The sequence below is a fragment of the Anopheles bellator genome, chromosome 2 (genome assembly GCF_943735745.2).
Source record: "Anopheles bellator chromosome 2, idAnoBellAS_SP24_06.2, whole genome shotgun sequence".
Taxonomy (NCBI): Eukaryota; Metazoa; Arthropoda; class Insecta; order Diptera; family Culicidae; genus Anopheles; species Anopheles bellator.
The window spans coordinates 21,925,136-21,945,158 of record NC_071286.1 but is presented as its reverse complement, the minus strand read 5'-3'; the positions used below and the strand labels follow the sequence as shown (position 1 = coordinate 21,945,158).

Genomic DNA, 20,023 nt, shown 5'->3' with positions numbered 1-20,023 from the left:
ATTATTGTGCAATAGCTTATAGCTTGACGTCCACCAGCGGGCGGCCCCTCGTTTGGATTGGCTTCCGGCGCCCGTGCCGCGGTGTAAGGAGAGAAGACATTCCAGTTAAACATTCGATAATCCTTTTTGCCATTGACAATGGCTAATAACGATTGCGGAGCCATCGCCATTGGCTTTGGTCGCCACGCACCGACGTCGAGAGCGGTCGGTTTGCGCCGTTGGAGAAGGGGCCATCGCGCCAGCGGTGGCCAGTGTCCAGGGGGCCCCTGGGTAATCCCGGGCGCAAGGACAAAAGGCAAAAAGGCGAAGGAAGCCAACGCAAACCAACGTTTGCGATAGTTATCCTCCGCGGCCGCGGGCACGGGGTACGCGCCGATGGCCACGGACGAAGTACTAGGCGCCCACTCGGAGATAAGAACAACCCATCGTCAGAGCTGTCCTTCCCGGCGAACCACTTCTGAGAAGGGTGACACTGAGTCCCCGTTAGCGGTGAGGGGCGACTGTGGCTGAAATCATAACGCTAGTGGCCCGCGGAGGACGGAAAGCACCGGGTGCATCGATTTCCGCTGCCGAAGAATGGCGTCGCTGCGATGCTGCGAAGGAACGGACGAAGGAGTTGGGGAAAAAGAACACTTTGATCCAACTTTTTCAATAACTAATGGATTATGGCTGTTTTTTATATCAGAATTGGAGAGAGAGAGAGATAGAGAGAGCGCGAACGACGGTCACTTTGGAAAATCATGTCGCACGTTACAAGTCGTGGCGACGTAGACTTCCCTCCACGGCTGGAGGGCTGCGACGGCACGGCACAGAAGCTGTAGAGCATAGTGTTTTTGCCTAGCCGTCCCTCGGATCGTTCAATCCACAATGTATGATGCATTTTGCGGTTACACACTCGCCCCAACGATCTCACCGCATTGACTTATGGGCCGACCTTATCGACATGGGCGAAAGAATCAGTTCGCATTGATACGTACCCACTCGAACCCACCGTACCCTCGGACGAAGAAACAATCAGTTTGGCACCCATCCGAACGGATCGGAATAGCGACGATTTCCACGGTTGACCATTCCGGCCCAGTTAGTAGGGACGTTTGCTCAGAGCAGTGGGCCAAACTGGGGCCCATTGTCTCACTGAAGCAAGGAACCATCGGGGACGAGCATTACACTTGCCAATGACTAGAGGGTCTGGGGTGACTGGCGAAAAACTCTCGACACGCTCTACAAGTTCCTTAAAACACTTCAAACAAACTACATCAGCATATCGGCAAGCGAGAGACAAGGATTACTTTACTACCATCGATTGACAACCGGGTACTGCGTCCGTCGGTTTCCCGTGTAACTCGATCCTAGTTGTAGCACTATCCAGAGTGTCCAGTGAAACTGGAGAAGACCCAGGGGCCGCCATTTGTCTATCTAAAGTATAGGAGCATTGATACAAGAAGAATAATACATCTGTAACCGATTTTTGATTCCATACCTAGAAGAACCATACCATTGGCATACCACGAACTTTGCAATCCATGCGGCCGCCGTTGTAAACTGGACACTGCCCCGACCGTTCAACGCTCTGCGCAGCCACCCGGCAGCCTTGCCGACTGTCGAACGGTGGCCTGCCCGTACGTAATCCGGAACGGATAACAAGCCCGGCTCGCAGAGAACGAGCAGTGAAACGGTAAAAAAGTTAATGCTATCATTACCAGGGGCAGCAGAGAGCGGACCATGTGCCGGGCAACTGTAGAACAGTTCTTCTGCCCGTTCCCGTGTAAACTTTCCCCTCACATTCGCAGTGTACACATTTCGACAGCCACATCGGTTCAGCCCTCGAGCGTGGTCCAGGACGATGGCCACGACATCGAGAAAGAAGGAAGTTTGAACGTATACCATCTTGTTCATTCTGCATCCCCGGCGAAGAAACGCCATCGCGCATTGTTGTACGTATGATATGACCTAAATTTTACTGCTGTTTCATACTGTTTGGCAAGCCAGTTAGCGCAATGGATCATGGTGAAATGTTTGGTTTTAGGATACTTTCCATCCGGTCGTCGGTAAAACAAAATCGTGGCCTCCGTGTGTCAACCGACTTTCCTGCTGCGACGCGTCCATGGCAATCGGAAATCATTACCTTTTACCAGCCGACCGTATTCATCCTTCTTGGCTTCTCCATTATTCATTACCTAGTGGCACCGTAAAAGCGATGGACCGATTCTAGGCCACCAGCTATGCCAAAGAAGGTGTTCCACGGTTGCACCGTTCGCCTTTCGATATGCTCCGATAACGGTTTTGGCCCACACAGGAATCAACTTTCGCCGTGCATCATTTTCATAACCGCAATAGTTTTCCACGGTCGTCTATTTTCTCGTTCTTTGCGGTTATGGCGTTACACAGTGATACGCAAACATGGCCGCAATTCACGTATCCGTCACTAGCAAACACTTCATTGGCCACTTAATTCATCCTTATTTCGCTTCCGTTTGCCCGTCTTCCTTCCCGGGATGTGTGCGCGTGTGGGGCCGCTTCCGATGGAGGCAATGGATGATGGAAAATCCGCCAGTAATGGGTAGGATTTCTTCTGCTAATACCAGCCCACTCACCGAGCCCTGCAGCTGGCGCTTCCTAATGAAGTTTGTCCAAATATTGACCGTTTTCCTGTACGTAATGTTGGTTCTTCCCACGATGAGCTCAGGACTGTCGCCGACCGGTTTCGGGTGGATGTTGGCAATGGATGGATGGATTTGCCTTTCGCTTCCCCACGTTGACTGGCAAATGGTACGAAGTACAGCTAAGGCCTTGTGGTTTGACATGATGCGAAATATACGCCCGAGACTAGCTGACAAGAAGGACCTGCAGGGCAATAAGTCGTTAAATTGACCAATCGAGTGACAATGATGGAGACCATCGTTTAAGCGCCTCGCCACCTTGGGCTCCTGTGGCCGGTATCGTTATCCAGACACGTTACGTTTAGCTTCCAGCTGGCGGCGAAAGGTACAAGGCTCATTACTCACGGCCTACCTTCGCTAGCATTATGACAATCACATGTAAACTATGTTAGGTTTGTTAAATCATGTTGAACGCTTTATTAATGTTTAATACACGGCTTGACTGCTCGACGATAAAAGACGCTTCGCGGAGAATGTCACCGCCTTTTATACTGAGCGCTCATGAACGTTGCAAGGGTCGCTCATGCGAGCGCTCTGACTTTTAACAAGGTTATGTTAGGAAATGTTAGCAACTGGAGCAACAATCAATCAACTTCGGTATGCTTATAAACGTTTTTCAACCATCTCTGCAATTAAGGTTACAAGCTCGAGAAATCCGACAACTGAATTTTACCAAGATTTTACCAAATTCTAATTGATTTTAATTCCAATGAACATATTCCGCAGTTTAAAATCCAAAATTCGAATACGATCCAACAATCGAGCGCATAAAATCCTGTCTACATAGCCAGGACGACACGAACACCCACGTGCAAACGCTGTGGGTCTCTGAGCGCCCCATTTCAAACGGGGCAATTTTCACAACAGCTCAATTTGTAGTTTCAAAAATACAGCGATACTAAAATTTACAAACCAATTCTGTAAAACAGTATCAAATTGATATTACTCCTCATTTTTTAGCACGTACCGCGAAAAATAATCAAACACTTTAACGAACAATTTCAAACCGCCAATCGTCGATATCACTACCTCTGTTGCAAGTTAGTCTATATATTTGGCACCACCGGGCGGAAGTGGGTACAATACCGCATTGAGTGAACCTCAAATTTTCCAAGAAAATTTTTGACTTCGGAGGTTGTCTACTGTAAACTGCTGCTTGAAGAAAGTTCTCAGAAATTAGCCATTGTTCTACAATAACAAGTCCGCATTCTACAATAATAATGCCGAAGGTGAATAGTACAAAGAGTAAGATTAGCCAGGAGTTAGATCCAAGTTCCGAAAGATGCAAAGTCTTTCTTAGCTTTGAAAAAGGAACAAAAGGTGTCAAAATGATGGTTGGTAGCAACAGCCCGTCTGGAGCCGGACAACCGGAAGCACCGTGCAAGAAGACAGCGACGGGAAGCGATAAACACATATGGACTTTGAAAACCAACGTTCAGCATGAAACCATCCATAACCTTCAAAATGCAACACGATCCTCGGCGAACCAAAGTTTGATTTTAATTTAGTTTATTTTAATTTTTATTATCAATCCGGGTTCGCCATTAGGTTATAAATGTTCGCCATTCGTTATTATGTGCGAAAACTCGTCTAATCTATTCCATAGTTGAGGGTACTCTTGAAAATGTGTATCTGCACGATTGCTAACAACTTCAGAAGCATAACTTCTGCTATATCCCTATATCTCAAATATAATCCATTTGTTTCTCTTAGCGTGGAAGAAAGAAGAAAGAAAAGCTAATTTCACACAAGTTTTCAATCCATACAATTTTAATCAAGACAGGATTTAAGAGCTTGGTCAGTTACACATGCAATTTAAAACTAGAGACAGCCGGCACCACATCCTTTATCCTGAGCAGCCTCGACATCCGCAATGTACACACTCGACTACTCGTCCTTCTTCTAGCTTCGACTTCGGCACCCGGCAGATACAATTGGTGCCAAAGTTTGTGTCCCTGGTCTGTATGCAGCGCAGGCAGCAGAGGTTCTCGTACCCTGACTTTTTCCACTTCGCTATCAGGTTACCGTCAGCAATCTTTTCCTTCAAACAGTAATCGTAAAGCTCCCTGCTGATAGCTTTTCGGCGATAAAACAGATCGTAGATGTATCGCGACTTCTGATGGTGTATTTTGAAGATGGGCCAAAGCGACTCCGTTATTCGTTTTCCTTCGTGTGGTTCCGTTTCGGCTGTAATGCAATGAAATGGTTAGTGGATGCTTCCGGATTATGAAACTCCCCTCCAACACAATGTTCGTTACCTTCGCGCATTTTTTGTTCCAGCTCTTCTAGCGTGGGTTCGATGAGTTCCCATCCTTCAGGAGGCTGTTTTCTGCTTCTTCGTACTTTGGGCATTCTAGTTTACACACAGAAAAAACACCAAAGCAAACGCTTTTTTGAGAAGAAAATCAAGTCAATGGGACGCGCGTTTACCTGGAACAATGCAAAACAAACCGTCTCCTCTCCGGTGACGTTTCTACATCACACTTTTTTGGCAGTCGCCCTGTGGGAACGTGCGTGCATAAACGTGCAAAATTAAAACGTGTTTCAAACTAACATAATAAATGACTAACAATTATAATTGTAAAAATGTAATCTTACATAGTAAATGCGCAAATTTACGGTGGGGCAGTTGAGTAAACTGCCGAAAATTCACAGCAATTTTCAAAGGCAGTCAAGTTCGCAGTCCCTGCAGCAAAAGGTTATGTTTTGATTTCTGACAGCCATTTGACAGCTCGTCCTCCTGGTCACCAAAATGTAAAAATGTGCTCGTCGGAAGTCTGTGGCTCTGCGAACAACGTCTTTTGCTGAATACTCAAAGTCATTGTAGCTAAAATGACCGATAAAACACAAAGGAAACACAAGACTATTGACCTCACGGAGGACGATGTCGGGGCCAGCACTTCGAAAAAGAGGCCACGAGCAGAAATTGCAACGAGCGACAGCCGTGTCCATCAGCTTTGCGAGGTTTGTACCGCAGTTCGTTCGCCTTCGCCAGATAGACCCGAGACGACGGCGCGAAGGTCGGTTATAGATAAATATTTTGCTGCGTGTTTCGTTTCGTTACAGGAAGGGGAAAAAGCAATCATGGAAGGAGTAAAGGCGGTCAATGCGATGCCGTCGGGGAAATCGCGCGATCTGTACGCAACGCACTCGTCGTTTATCAAAATCATGAACTCACATGCCGCCAGCTTGATGGGTATAATATCGGACGTTCTCAAAATGCAAGGAGTCAAAGGAAACATAGAGCTGTAAGTAGGCGAACGTAGTGACCGTTCGTATCGGGAATGCTTCAAATTTTATTCTTTTTCTCGACAGCCGCGATCCAGAGGAACAGTTGGAAATGATTCAAGATTTTAACGACAACATGCTTGAGCGAATACACAGTAATCTGGATGAAATGGCCGGGATCAAGAAAAAAATTCCGACAGAGCTGGTTCAGAAGGAGATACAGGTAGCACCGGAGCCCCGCTATCGGCTAAGCGGGGCGTGGAACGAACAGGGCAAAGCCTCACCGATAAAAGCCACACTCATCACGGGCACAAACATTGCACGGCCGCAGGTGAACTTCAAAACTCCGATCGATAATTCGGCAAACAATCCGTTTGTGCCGCGCATTCGTGATAAACCCAACTCCGTAAAACCGTTGGCCGTGTTGCCGGAGTACGATGAGGCCGGCAACATCGTTAGTTACCTACACCCGTACGAGTTTGAGCTTGATCGCTTCCAACCGCCAAAGAACGTGTTTGAACCCGTAACACCCCAGGAACCAGAATCGCTTGCCGTAACCGAATTGGTGTTTATCGATCGTGATTTCCAGCTGGAATCGTTAATGCGCGATCTGAAGGCAGTCGAGCAGATAGCGATCGATCTCGAGCATCATTCGTACCGTACTTTTCAAGGTTTCACGTGTTTGATGCAGCTCTCAACGCGCACAAAGGACTACATCATCGATACGCTTGCGTTGCGCGACGATCTGCAGGTGCTGAACGAAGTGTTTACCGATCACCGGAAGCTGAAAGTGTTGCACGGGTCTATCAACGATATCGAGTGGCTGCAGCGCGATCTAGGACTGTACATCGTGAATATGTTTGACACGGCGGAAGCGGCCCGTGTATTGCAGTTCTCACGCCTTAGTCTGCAATTTCTGTTGAAACACTACTGCAACACTGATACTGACAAAACGTTACAGCTGGCCGATTGGCGAATGCGGCCCCTCCCGGAGAGTTTCGTCGAGTACGCGCGAAAGGATACGCACTATCTGCTGTACATTTACGATCGCATGAAGAACGATCTTCTCGAGAAAGGAGGTGACAATTTGTTGCAAACGGTGTACGATAAATCGACGTTCCTCTGCAAGCAACGTTATCAAAAGCCGGTCATCAACGAGGAAACGATCATGAACATCTATCGTCGGTCACGCTACGTCTTTGATCATCGACAGAAGTACGCGTTCCGAGAGATTATTTATTGGCGCGATAAGATCGCCCGTGAAGAGGACGAATCGCCAGGCTATGTTTTACCACAGCACATGGCGCTCGACATTGCGTCCAAATTGCCGCGCGAAATGCAAGGAATTATTGCGTGCTGTACGCCTGTTCCTTCACTGGTCCGACAGAATCTCCATGCACTGCACCAGATCATGCAGCGGGCACGGGAGTTGCCGGCAGAGAGCCAGAAGCAATCGGTGGCCGTCGAGCAACGTGCCGACGATCGCCATAGAATACAGACGATGTATGACATCAACAATCCGCTCGTCTGTCCCCACGACGACGTGGGACGGCTGGCCTACGCTACGGAAGGATCCAATCTTCCTACGCTGCTGGGAGATTTATCGAGCGGCTTCAATCGAAATGCTTCCGTCGGGTCACCGGTGAATGCGTGTTCGATGAAGCATACCCCTGACATAGGGGTATTTGGAAGTGTCAAGACTGTAAGTTCACTGTACTGTGTACTACTAGACCGACAACGACGATTTTCATAGAGTTTAAAAAGTCTAATTAACGGTTTCGGTAAACTTTCTAGCGCCCACTCAATGCGGTTGGGAAAACGGAACCACGGCCCCTAAAACAGGTAAGCAATCGATTATGGCAACAATGGAGAACATGTATTGTAATAGGCACATGACTTTTTACAGGCAACAGATCACGCAGGTTTGCGGGAAAAAGAAAACCTCAGCTATGAGCAAAAGAAATTCAATACACCGTACGAACGGTATCTGGAAACCTGCCGTCTGCGCGGCCTGAAGGAACGCAAAGAGGCGGAGGAATACCGCAAACAGTTCCTACCTCCCAAGGTTGAACCTGACGTTGGTCCTATTGCAGAATCAACACTTAGTAATCAGATGACAAACAGCGATAAGAAGAATGGCAAGTGCATGGAACTATCAAACGAGGAGAAACAGCTAAAGGTTCCGCCGGTAGCCGGTCTAACGCTGAAACAACTGAAGCACCGCGAAGACGCAAAGGAACGGGCCACCGCCACTCTCACGACCAAACAAATGAAACGTCAAGAAGAAGCAAAACTACGCAACGCGATAGAATCCGGCGAAAAGCTTTGCTTCAACGGTGCAACCGTGGTTTCCCCTGCGGGAAGCGGTAAATCAGTCAGAAAGTCGTTCCCACTGGAAATAGATGTGTGCAGTACCTCCGGAAAGTTGAACGAAGACACAATAGACGGTGGTAGCGATGTGAAAGTACCGCACATGGAACCGTACAGAGATCCTTTCAAAACTCCCAAAGAGGACGACGAACGGAACAAAGGTTGGAATTCGGAAAGGAAGCAAAACAGGAGAGTAAAACAACGAGATTTGCGTACATTAAAACGGGAGCAGCAGAGAGCTAGACGAGCATTAAAAGCAGGAGCGGAACGCCAAACCTCCAACAAGCCTGTGCCGTTCGATTACGACAACGTGGATTTCAGCCGCTTCAAGGGAGGCTCCAGACCGTACGCTCCGGCAGGCAAGGGAAAACGTGGTTCTGGTATGGGTTTTGGACTTGTAGATCCAACTCCCGGTGGTACTAGCGAGGGGGGATCTGCTCCACCGCGGCAACTGCATCCCAACAGCAGATTAGCGAAGGGAATCAAGAAAACCCAAAAGCTGTTCAACCTGAGCAGCACCAATATGAAACGTAAATAGTAATCTTTCGTCCCCGAAGAAGAAACATCGAGTATAAAATTTCAAATATAAACACTTTTGTATTCAAAGCTCCTGCGCTGGGTTTGTGGCTGTGTACAATAAATATATTTTACGGCTCAATTCGGGGCCTATCCGACGGGCACTCGCTGCAATCGGCCCACCCGCTCGGCGGATCGCAATCGGTGCGAGAAGGTGCGGGGCTGCTTCATCGCCAGCGTCACGAAACGCTTGCAGCAGAGCGTTCAGGGTGGGATACGCACCTAGAATGGCTTCGGCAATCTCGAGAGTCACTGACGGCACTTTAATGAGTTGGGCCTGGAAGAGCTGTTGCAAACCGGCAGTTCCTTCCACCCGGACACAACCTTTCTTTTCGTTGCCAAAGTACTGGTCGCCCTGCTCACTAGCATACCGTTCCGTTTGCTGCTGTTTGTACGGACGTTCCGCGATGCTACGGGCAAGCTGCGATATAAACGTGGCCACCTGTTCCGCCGTTTCTAACAGCTGGTGCGAAACATCCTCGAAGAGTTGCACTTCCGTAAGTGCATATTCTGTTTGTCGGCGGCCCACGCTACCTCGGTTCGCTCGACAGTAGCTGACCAGGCCGAAAACGAGCAAACTGAGTCGTCTGTCCACAGTGGCCGGCTGTAATTGTTCCTTTACGGAACGGACGACGGTCAGCAGCTGATGGTTGCGCACGTGCGAAACAAAACTTGCCCCATCGAGCAAAAGGACGGCAAAAGGTTCGTCGATACGTGTTTCCGATACAGCACCGGTGGTAGACACTGTCGGTGGAACGGTGCGGTAAAAAGTAACGGTCGACGGAGTCGGCTGCGACTCCAGCTCGTACTTGCAGCCCAGATCGGCCAGCTTAGGTAGTACCTGGGAACCGTGCGGTTCGCCGAGAAAGTCAGGATCGATCACGGCGTGAAGGAATTTGTTGCAGTGCCCCGGTTTCTGATTCCTTTGCGCTTCATCGTAGGCAAGCCGTTTGAGGCGATCCGGATTCGATTGCGTCGACCTCGGCATTTGTTTTGTTCAGCGGGATTCAAACGACTGACGGATTAATTATTTGTGACAGCGGGAGATGGAAACTCATGGGTAGATGGCGCTTCGAACAGTGCACTATTTCTCCCTCCGGGAACGGCACACTAAATCACTGCACAAAATTGCACCGAACACTGAAACAAAATGGAAAATAACAATAGGCATATAAGCAAACATATATTATGTTAAAAATTCTCTTGCCGCACAGTCGTTTGAGCTCTACAAATCTCTCAAATTCGTAAGACGACAAAAAAATTCTATTTCAAGCATTTAAATATGTGCGCAGAGCATGCATCTTACGCCAGTTCCGGTTTCGTTAAATATAAGGAGTTCGATAGTACGTTTCAATCATGGGCAACCATCACGGGCACGGTCGGCTAAAACAACACTTCGGCCGTAACCGAAAAGTGCGTGTACTGTACGCGCGAGAAGAATGTAATCAAAACAAAAACTCCCAATTTCACCCACTCGCGCCCTGGTCAGGACGCACTGAATGCGCGTGTGTGCGTGTTTGATACAACACATGTGCTTGTGTGTGCGAGGGCAAAAAGAGACCGCAAAACAACTCCTACTCCCCAGCATCCTCTCCGACTGCAAGGACTAAAGGCCGAGTTCACACAGGATACGCTCACTTGGGTCACTAAAAAAAGAGACAAAGAACGAAAGCGACCGTGAGGGAGAGATATAGAAGGGGAACCGCCGACCGGCAGAGAGAGAGCGAGAGTGAAAAATCAATGCACTTCGGAGCGTGCCGTCTCGCTTCGCACCGATTGCACGAGGTTTTCCCATAGTGCACCGTTTTCCCGTAGAGCGGTGCGACCGCGAGATTCAGAGTTCAGTCGAACACAGAGTGAAATGCAAGCGAACGTTCGTTTTTGTTTTACTCATTTCGTTTCAAAGTTGAATTAGCGAGTTAACTCCGTTCAGTTATTATTCAGGGATTCAAAGCCTCAGAAATTCAGAGCAAGAAATTTCATTAATTTTTCAACTTTTCCGTCATCTCTAAAATCCCGAACACGAAACGAGAGAGAGAGAGAAACTTTTCTCTCTCTCTCTGCGTTCCTAGTCTCTGTTAGCAAAATTGGTGGCACCATCGTAAAAAGCAATCTCCTGTCTCATTTTCCAACCAACAAACCAAAACAATAAACCTACAAACCTGCAAAAAGAGATGAAAGAAGCTTCAGGCTCAAAATCTCTGTAATCAAGATAATAACAACAACAACAACAGCGAGACCATGGCCGAGTAAGCAGCATCTACTACTCCAGGCTGAAGGTGTGCTGCGCGCCGTATTGTGTGAGTGTTGTGCAACGAAAGTGCAAACAGAGGAGCGAATTTGCATCATCGGACGTTGGCTGGCTGCTGGAGTGCAGGCGAAGTGCTGGGCAAAGTGTCACCAGCTCCGCGTAGTAGGCCGCCCGACGTGCGGCTCCATTGCCCGATTTTACTACGCGCCCGTGGGCCGGTGTGCGTGCGTGCGTGCATTTGTGTGTGGGGGTCGTCGGGGCTCGTTTGGTGTGTGCGAGAAGCACCCCACGAACCGCATTGGGGTCGAAAAGTTTTGTGATCGATAATGTGAAGCGCCACCCAGCGCGAGCAAAGGGTCGGTAGTATTGGCCGTCGCCATCGTCGCGGTGGTGGTGTGTGACATTTCGTAATCGGGTCGGGTCGGATGGGAGATGGGAGCAAGCGGATGGGTCGCTTGAGGCGCTGCTCACCGAAGATGACACCGAAGGGGGCGTAGCGCGTGCACCCTCTCTATCAACCCACCCTCGGGGGCGCTGGGCAGGCGTCGATGGTCGATGGTTGATAGTGTGCTGTGCGCGGCGTAGGTTCCTATGATTCAGACGTCGTCGTCGTCGTCGGAAGGCAGGCGGAATTTTGGGGGCGCCAGAGCGGGACGGCCGAAACGGATTAAGAGATTCACCCCCTCGCGTCGTGGTCTCGCGGGCGTCGCGTGAGTGAGCGAGTAGCAGCAACAAGCACGGAACACACGGGGGGTTCGTAAAAAGTATACACACGCGCGCACGTCCTTGTGTGTATGTGTGTATCGCGAGGAGGATGAGTCCGAATTTCGTTTAGTGACACAGGGATGTTCAACCTTTGACCCCAGCAGAGTCCATCTCGACGACGGCGACGACGACGACGACCCTCGCCGTGCGCGCTCTCGGTGCCTTTGTGCAAAATCGTTCCGCCGCGCGCGGTAGTGCCAGTGTGGTCATTGTGTGGTGAATTCCCTATCGCTCGGGTCCCGGGCCCACAGAGACCGTCTTCCGTTATTTACACAGTGACACTATTGATTTTCTATTGAGGGGACCCGCGCGATTCGGATTCGTTGGTGTGTTTGTGCCGACGAAAGTGTGCTAACTGGCGGGTCACCAGGAGGAGTGTGGTCATTGTTACATAGGTGTTTCTTTCTGTTTCTTTTGTTCTTTCCGACCCCCACCGCAGCACAGGTTACCCGGATGTCAGCGATGCTGCGCTACTAGTCACGAAACACTGGAAAACTGAGCCGGCGGTGTGTTGTGATAAATGCCAATGATAAGTGCGTGCAGTCGCAGGAAACACAGGAAACCATGAGCGCCGGGCTATCGCAACAATTCTGCGTCCGCTGGAACAGCCACCTCGGCAGCCTGGGAGCGGCCTTCCCACAGGTACGTGTGTTGATGAAGCGCCGGCCAACGGACGGCCAACGGCATCTGCGCCGTTAATTAATGTCCCATCCCCAATACTGGCGAGTGACCGCTGCGAAATCCCTGCGAAGGACGCCAATTACATCGATGGATTTGCTGGTCATTGACTTGTGCGGGTGCAACCCCCTGGGGGAACGCGCCGCTTCCCGGTCGGAGATGCGCCCGAGGGGGAGAGATCCAATTTATATGCGCAGTAACCACCCGCGGCAGAGGGAATCGAAATTCGCTGCTCCCGGTCGGCAAAAGGGTCCTAAACGTCCCTCGAGTATTTTTGTAGCTTCTTCCTCACTCTAGTGCACACACAATACGGCCACAACGAACGAGGGCACGACGGTACGCGTGTGCGTGCACGCCTGTGTATCGAGAAGATGCTAGTGTGCGCCGCGTGTGGCACGCGCTATCTTTCTTCCCGTCCCGCGCTTCGCACCTCCCCAGCGCGGCAGTTATCACGCGGATGGCGTGCTCTCCGGCGATGACGACATCGCTCTCGGAGGCTGCCATACGGCGGCGGGCGGCGGTGTTGTCAATGGTAACCTTCTCACCCGTGCGACTGTGTGCGTTCGACGACGGCGGCGGCCTTGTTGCGTGCGGTGGATTTGTTTTTCATCCATTTTTTTTTGAATGGCCGCGTGGGTCGCGGATTGTTTGTAGCGCGGAAGGAACGATAATCGCGCGGATGCAACTGCTCTCTCGCTCTCTCGCTCTCTCTTTCCCGCGCTGCAAGGACACCGGGTGTGTATGGCAGATCCTCGAGTTGCAAGCGTATGCGTGAGTGAGGCTCAATTCGCGCCGGTGTCGTAATGGGAACGCTAAACAAACGATGCAAACACCGGAGATGAGGGCGCGCCCCCTGGCCTCTTCGTCCGTCCCGCTCCGATAACCGGGAGAACCGTGTACGATGACGGACCTAGGGCGGGAGGACCGCAGGAGCCGCTCTACGGTGCCGCAACGGAGCGCAAAGTGCATCCAAAATTCGGAGGGTTCCCTGATTTTTAAAGGGCTGCTGCGGCGGCGTCCATTCACTCGTGCGGAGGTCTGCGTTCGACAGCATAAATGAGGCATCGGGTGGTGGTCTCCGTTATTTTTTTGGTGGCACGCGCGCATGGTCGCTTCGATGCTAAAACCCAGGGGTTCCTGGCCATGTTTGAAACGTGATCATGGGCCATCCTTCCTTTCTGCCGCTGCTCTGCGCAACCCCTTCTCAGGCACCACCGGTGGTTTCGCCCTCCTATTTCGCCCTGCGCTCTGCTTGCTAATCTCCCACCTAGACCTGCGCTTTTTTCGGCACCACCATCCAGTAACAAGGTACCAGATTTTCGGGACGCCCGCCACTAGAAAGGGGTGGAAAGTTGGTTGTTTAAAGGGTTCACGCAAGGGTCCGGGCCACTCCGCGGCTGCCATGGTTACCGTGCATCCTCTCGCTCGCTCATCCGCCCTTGGACACCGGAAGGGCTCCCGATGGAATCTAATGTATTTAATTAAACGTCTTAAAAAGGAGCTGTTGTGTGCACGACGATCAAAGGGTCGCCGAAGCCAGCCTGGAAGCGGTGTGGGCCATCTCTTCGTGGTTCGAACAGTGGGCCCCCTACCCTTACTTACGACTTACGTGATGATACCTTTCTTCCAAAGGAACCCCCTCGAGAGTGAACCTTTTTACACACTTTGCTGCCCAGTAAAAGGGGCCCGCCGTTTTGAGTCTGCGCCCAAACGTCGTCGGCCGCCGTGTTCCCCCGGCGGGTTTGCGGGATAGGGAATGCCTGGGGTCATCGTACGACGCGTCCCGTGGAAGGAAAAAGTGTCAACCTTAGGCACACGGACGACGTCAAGGGTCTCGGAGTGATGCCTGAAGCCGTACAAGAAGAACTAAAAGTTGGGTTTCCCCCGGTAGCGCTTCGCTAGGGGACGCGGCACACGGGTTCGGGATTCGTGAATCCCAAGCAACCTTCCGCTGCGATAAGCTGCACTTCTTTGAAATGATTCATGCTCTCTCTGCCTCTCTGCCAATACTTCTTCACGGTTCTCTCGTCTGTGCTTGCAGCTCTTGGCCGGCCAACGGTTCGTCGATGTGACGCTGGCGTGCGAGGGCCACCAGGTGCACTGTCACCGGCTGGTGCTGGCCGCCTGTTCGACCTACTTCGAACACCTGCTCGGTGAGAACCCCTGCCAGCATCCGATCATCATCCTTCCGCGGGACATCAAACTGTGGGCCATGCAGGCGCTGGTCGATTTCATGTACAAAGGAGAAGTGAACGTATCTCAGGCGGGTCTGCCGGACTTGATGAAGTGTGCGGAAATACTGAAAATACGGGGTCTCTGCGGTTCGGATGCGGCCCTCAATTTAAACCAAATCCACAGTCCCCCGGTGGCGTCGAGCACCAACACCTCCTTCCAGCAGCATCTACCAGCCACCGATGCGGGGACCGAAGCCACCATGACCAGTACAAAGGATACACGGGCGCCAAACAACAAACAACCCCAGAGCCAGTTCCAAAGTAAGTTGTTACTCTCGATCTCTCCACTGTGTAGTTTGTGGAACGAGGTCCCGATGATCACGAGGACTTGGTGCCGAGGACTGCTCGACGCCGGTTGTTAATTGTGTGTTCTCATTCTGCTTGGGTACCGAGGCTGCTAATCTATCGTGCTCTTCGTCAAGGTTGATTGTGGATTTCGTGGTCGCGTAGACTGGAATGTGTCGAGCTGGCCTTGCCATGCAGAGGTGTTAATGGATGCTTAAAAAGTGTCAATTTAAGGAAAAGGATATAGATAGCGCACAAGATTATCATCTGTCTCTACCGCCGTTTATTTCAAGATCGATCTGAACCTCATCACAACACACGAGCTTCGCAGCAGAGCGGCAGCGGAGCAGGGCACGGAGGTGGCCCCAAGGGACAGCTGCTGAGCAGTTTACACCTGCAGCCGGTGATCGGAGCACGGAGTCAGCTGCTCCAGGACGATTGCAATATTAGTGATAATGGGGAAAGTAGCAACGAGATGTGCATAAAAACCGAAGACTTAATTGGTGAGTGCAGCCGCCTCGACGCAGGGCAGTGGTTCGATTCGAAGAACTTGTCGTAATTAAGATCCTATTCCTGTTTTTAGATGATGACACTAGCAGCAAGCCATGTGAGGATGAAGATGAGCTTGAAATGGACCCTGGAGAAAAAATCCCTTCGGGTAGGTACCCATTGACCGGTGGCAGTGAACGGACTCAATCATTCTGTCGATTATTTCTCAATATCTTCAAACACACATCACGTTAGTTAGTGGCCAGTTTTTATGGTTATTGTAAGCCAAGCATCTCGAGGCTTTGTTGGTGAGCCGCCAATGCTTGAACTCATTGTATTGATAATCGCTTCAAAAAAACCAAATGGCCCCTGCCTACGTCAGGATGGAGGTGCCTGGTTGTTGATGTGAAACTACCAATGTCATTTCATAATGATCATATGCTCACCTTTTGATAGGGTGTGCGCTAACATTGGTGATGGTTATTTCAATTGCGTTGGGCTGGTCGTCGTTCTGTCTGTCCTCCCAAAGCCAAGAACCGGCTCGTCGTAACGTTACAGTCTCTTTCTCTCCGTTCATCTCACAACCACTTTCCGTTTTCGTATTCATTGCACTTTCCTTCGCTCCGGGAAAGATGGTTCCTTCCGTACGGATTCGTTCACCTGTTTTAACATCCTTTAGTCCTTCTATGATTTGCTGCGGCGTCGCAGTTTTCTTTCCTCTTATTCGCTCACTTTCTCTTTATTTCTCCAAATGTACGCATGTACGTCTACTTGCAGACGCGAATCGCTGCGAGCAGCAGCTCCTCGAAGCTCATGCAGCAGCCATGGAGGTTGAGGAGCTGGTGGACGACGGGGTGTCGGTGCAGGAGGCAGAAAGTGGGGATAAGGAAAGATCGGCCCAGAACGCCGACGGAAGCGCCGCTAGCAATGATGCGCAAGACGCCGCTGAGCCTAAGCGTACTGACGATGATGAGAATGGTCAAGGCGATGAAGTGCTGGAGATGAGAGAAGAGACAGATGAGCCGGTGGCGGAGGATGAGGCTTCCAAGAGCAACAAGACCGAACAAGAGCGGACAAGAACAATGCCCCTGTTTAGTTCCGCCCGTAACGGCGCGCCTAACGACGACGACCAGCGCCAACAGAAAAGTCAAGCGAACGGTGCCAAAAGTGGTGCCTCGCTCACTATCCAGCGGGCACCGCCCGGCTCGATACGGGTTAAATCCATCGAGAATCTCTTTGCCAACTACCAGAGCAAACACTCACCACTGGTAGCGCCGGGAAAGTCGTCCCGCGCAGAAAAGCGTCGACTGGGGCATCAGAAGTGCCCGCGTAGTGAAAGTGCCAATAGTGACCGTTCCGCCAGAGGATTGCCCGCTTCGCTCGTGTTCAATCGTGACGCAATGGACATCTACCTGCGATCCGGCGGTGGTGGCGGCAGCACCGGTGGCGATGATGAAGCAACCAGTGCCACCGATGAGGACGGTTACGAAAATATCATCTGCTCGCCAAACTTCCCGCCCCTGTCGGGCGTCATCAGTAGCTACAAGGCTGAGGAAGAGGAGGAAGAAGAGGAGGAAGGAGAGGACGTCGACTACAGTGACGATCGGTACGCCATACAGCTGCTGGCGGAGGAAATCGATAGCAGGATGCTGGCCAACGGGGCGGACAGCGAGGGAGACGAGATACTTCTAAAACCGCCGGCTCTGATGTCGTTGGGGAAGGGCTCCGGAACGGTCGGTAGTGGTGGCGGGCGAAACAGTATGGGCAGCGTCCGGCCGCAGATCCTGCGCACATATGGTCGAGGCGTGACGGGATCAGGAGGCGGTTCCAACGCATCGCTCACGGTGCGCAAACTGGCCCGTCAAACGGACGGAAGCGGTTCGCATCCAGCGAACAGTCGGCAGGTACGACGGCCACGGCTTACGGCACGTACCAGGGAAGCGTTCAGCCACTTCATCAACCCGTCCGGAGCTCCACCTCCCATCTCCTTCACGCTGCGTAATCCGCGTGGCAACCAACCACGCTCGTATAACACCGAGGCCCTGTGGGCCGCCCTGATGGACGTAAAAGCGGGTGAAAGCATCTACAGGTAAGTGATGGCCGCCCCCTGGGGGGGATCGAAATGGGGGCCAGTTCGAACAATGAACCATTTCCCTCTTCCGCCCGCCCGGTAGAGCTTCGCAAATGCACAAAGTTCCTCGCAAGACGCTGCGCAACTGGATGAAGCGGTGGGACATCAAGTCGGCCTACCCGATGCCGAGGCAGCTTAAGGAGGCGGCCGAGAAGAAGCGCATCATCAAAGAGCTGACCAGCCAAATTCAATAGCATCAGCAAGAGCAGCATCAGCTACTGCTGCAGCACCACCAGCCGCAACAGTCGATGCTAGTGCAATCGTCGCCACTCATTTGCCAAACGGACCAACCTCAAGAGTCCACCTTCCACTATGCCAACGCGTCGGTCATTGCCGCATCAGCGACCCCGGTGGTGTCATCGGCACAGGTCGCTGTCGTTGCCAGCACCGTGCCAATACTATGGGGTATATAGAAGCGGGATCGAGAGAGACCGGGGAGCTGACGGCAACTCGAATCGCGAGGTTGTTGACGACGCTCGGGATGATGGTGTTTACTTTAATTTTACTTCTAGTTTTAACCAAACAAGAAACAAAACAACCAACAACACACAACAAGAAGCCAAGGATTGTGGATATAGTCAACAGAATAAGTATAACTATTAAATTTATACATATAAATATATATATATATATATATTTAGACTTGTGTGTGTCAAAGAACGTGTTGCGTCGCGAGCCGTAATCGCAGCCAGGATAAAAGATGCCAACATAGGGATATACGGTAGGCACTCCGTCGGGTGTGGAACACAGGGAGTGACCAGGGAGAACGGATGTAGTCGAGATGAAGTATATATATTATTTTACACTGAACCATATAGATAAGTGAACGATGCGGGAAAGCGCAAGACGGGGACAGAATTCTTCCTTAGAGGAGCCAGTAACGTAAGGGGGGCATTGGGACGTGAGTGCCCCGTGTTTGATCATCAAACATCAAACATCTTCCAATAGTCAGAACAAATGAAACTAAACAAAACCAAATCAACAAACATCCCGTGTACGTTCTCGCGTTCGCACGCGAAACGTGTATTCAGTCAGCCATTGTTCCTCAGCCAAATAGATTTTGTACGTTTGGTTCCTTTGCAGAATATTTTGCGAATTACAGTACGAACCTACCGCAGGGCGATGCCATGCTGGTTGCTCGGCGGTGTGCCCGGCACCGTTACCACTGGAGCACCAGCTTTAGTTTGAATAGTCGATCGGAGAAAGATTTCTTTGACTTGTAAGTTACCTTTCCGCTCTAACCCTCCGGACATGGGCGAGATAGGTTAATGAAACAAGACAAATGGAAAAATAGAACAAAAATCACAAGCCAAGGTGAACCTTTAGTTTCCAAAACATTTTAACGTAGCGTAGCGCAAAACAAGTGAAATTTTCTTTTGTTGAAGAAAAGTTATAGGAAAAGATCGTGAAGCTTTCTAGTCAACGTCTGTTTTATAAGCAGAACACTAATATTATGCTATTTGTTTGTTTCGTTTCGTACGTTTCGCCTGTGCTTACCTTTAGTTTAGACCTTTTTTGTTTGTTATTCGCCAGTGAGAGAGAACCGCAACCGGTCGCGTATTGGGTAGGGTTGCATACGGAAGGCGGTTTTGTATATTTATAGTTTAACGCACGAAACGCGGCGTTTTCTTCCACTATTTTGCATCTCGTGAGCATAGATTTCTAGACAGACCAGACCAAACCCTACACTTTCCTCGGACGCCGATCGCCCCTTTGGTCCCATGAACCATTGATTCCGAGACCGAGGGCAAGCGACGTAGGAAACGCTGGTAGGAGAGAACAGGGATGGTCCACACCATTTCCCTGCCGTACTTATAGTAAGGTAATTGTGCCGATGAAGATAGTTTTGTAATCGAATGGGGGGCGCCAGCAGAATTGTGTGAACCAAATAATTTATAGTCAAATCAGTCATTCTATCCAGCCGGCCGCCATCAGAAACGCGAGAGAGTATTTTGGAACACTGCGTAGGTAAAAAATGATGGTGCTGATGCTGTGCGAGACGCCGCTGGTGCAATTTCTCCTGCACATGAATGAATGTCTGACTCAGTGTCCGCCATTATTTCCACGAAAAGTTCTTGTTTTGTACTGAGAGGGGTATTTTTCTCATGAGCCAAGTGAAAATGTGAACGAATAGAACTTATGACCGGATATACCAGGATATATATATATACATAGATATATATATTGTGCATCCAAAAGATCCATACAAACGAAATGCAAGTAAATTCTATTTTTAAGAACTAGCGATTCGCCGACTTTCTTGAGATCTGATGACAAACTAAAGAGCTTTCTTGAGATCTGATGACTTACCCGTTGACCATATAACCCGCATATAACCCGTCTATACAATAATGTC

General features: G+C 50.4%; 4 protein-coding genes across 4 annotated transcripts; 2 read left to right on the top strand and 2 right to left on the bottom strand.

Moving 5' to 3' along the window:
• Positions 1-4,351: 4,351 nt before the first annotated feature.
• On the bottom strand, positions 4,352-5,091 carry LOC131210518 (protein BUD31 homolog). Its single transcript, XM_058203775.1, has 2 exons — positions 4,919-5,091; positions 4,352-4,847 (listed from the first exon to the last, which is right to left on the bottom strand). The coding sequence occupies exons 1-2, from the start codon at positions 5,010-5,012 to the stop codon at positions 4,507-4,509; spliced, it is 435 nt and encodes a 144-aa protein (XP_058059758.1). The 5' UTR covers positions 5,013-5,091; the 3' UTR covers positions 4,352-4,506.
• A 324-nt stretch (positions 5,092-5,415) lies between these two features.
• LOC131212810 (exosome component 10) lies at positions 5,416-8,910 on the top strand. The gene is made up of 5 exons (XM_058206841.1): positions 5,416-5,624; positions 5,727-5,908; positions 5,976-7,590; positions 7,683-7,730; positions 7,795-8,910. The coding sequence occupies exons 1-5, from the start codon at positions 5,493-5,495 to the stop codon at positions 8,794-8,796; spliced, it is 2,979 nt and encodes a 992-aa protein (XP_058062824.1). The 5' UTR covers positions 5,416-5,492; the 3' UTR covers positions 8,797-8,910.
• LOC131212811 (crossover junction endonuclease EME1) lies at positions 8,848-9,825 on the bottom strand (the record flags this gene model as incomplete). The annotated part of the gene is made up of 1 exon (XM_058206842.1): positions 8,848-9,825. A coding segment is annotated over one exon (966 nt), but the record flags the coding sequence as incomplete, so codon positions are not given.
• A 2,570-nt stretch (positions 9,826-12,395) lies between these two features.
• Positions 12,396-19,879, top strand: LOC131208395 (protein tramtrack, beta isoform-like). The gene is made up of 6 exons (XM_058201131.1): positions 12,396-12,492; positions 14,570-15,023; positions 15,341-15,550; positions 15,631-15,705; positions 16,314-17,625; positions 17,711-19,879. The coding sequence occupies exons 1-6, from the start codon at positions 12,415-12,417 to the stop codon at positions 17,859-17,861; spliced, it is 2,280 nt and encodes a 759-aa protein (XP_058057114.1). The 5' UTR covers positions 12,396-12,414; the 3' UTR covers positions 17,862-19,879.
• The last annotated feature ends 144 nt before the right edge of the window (positions 19,880-20,023 follow it).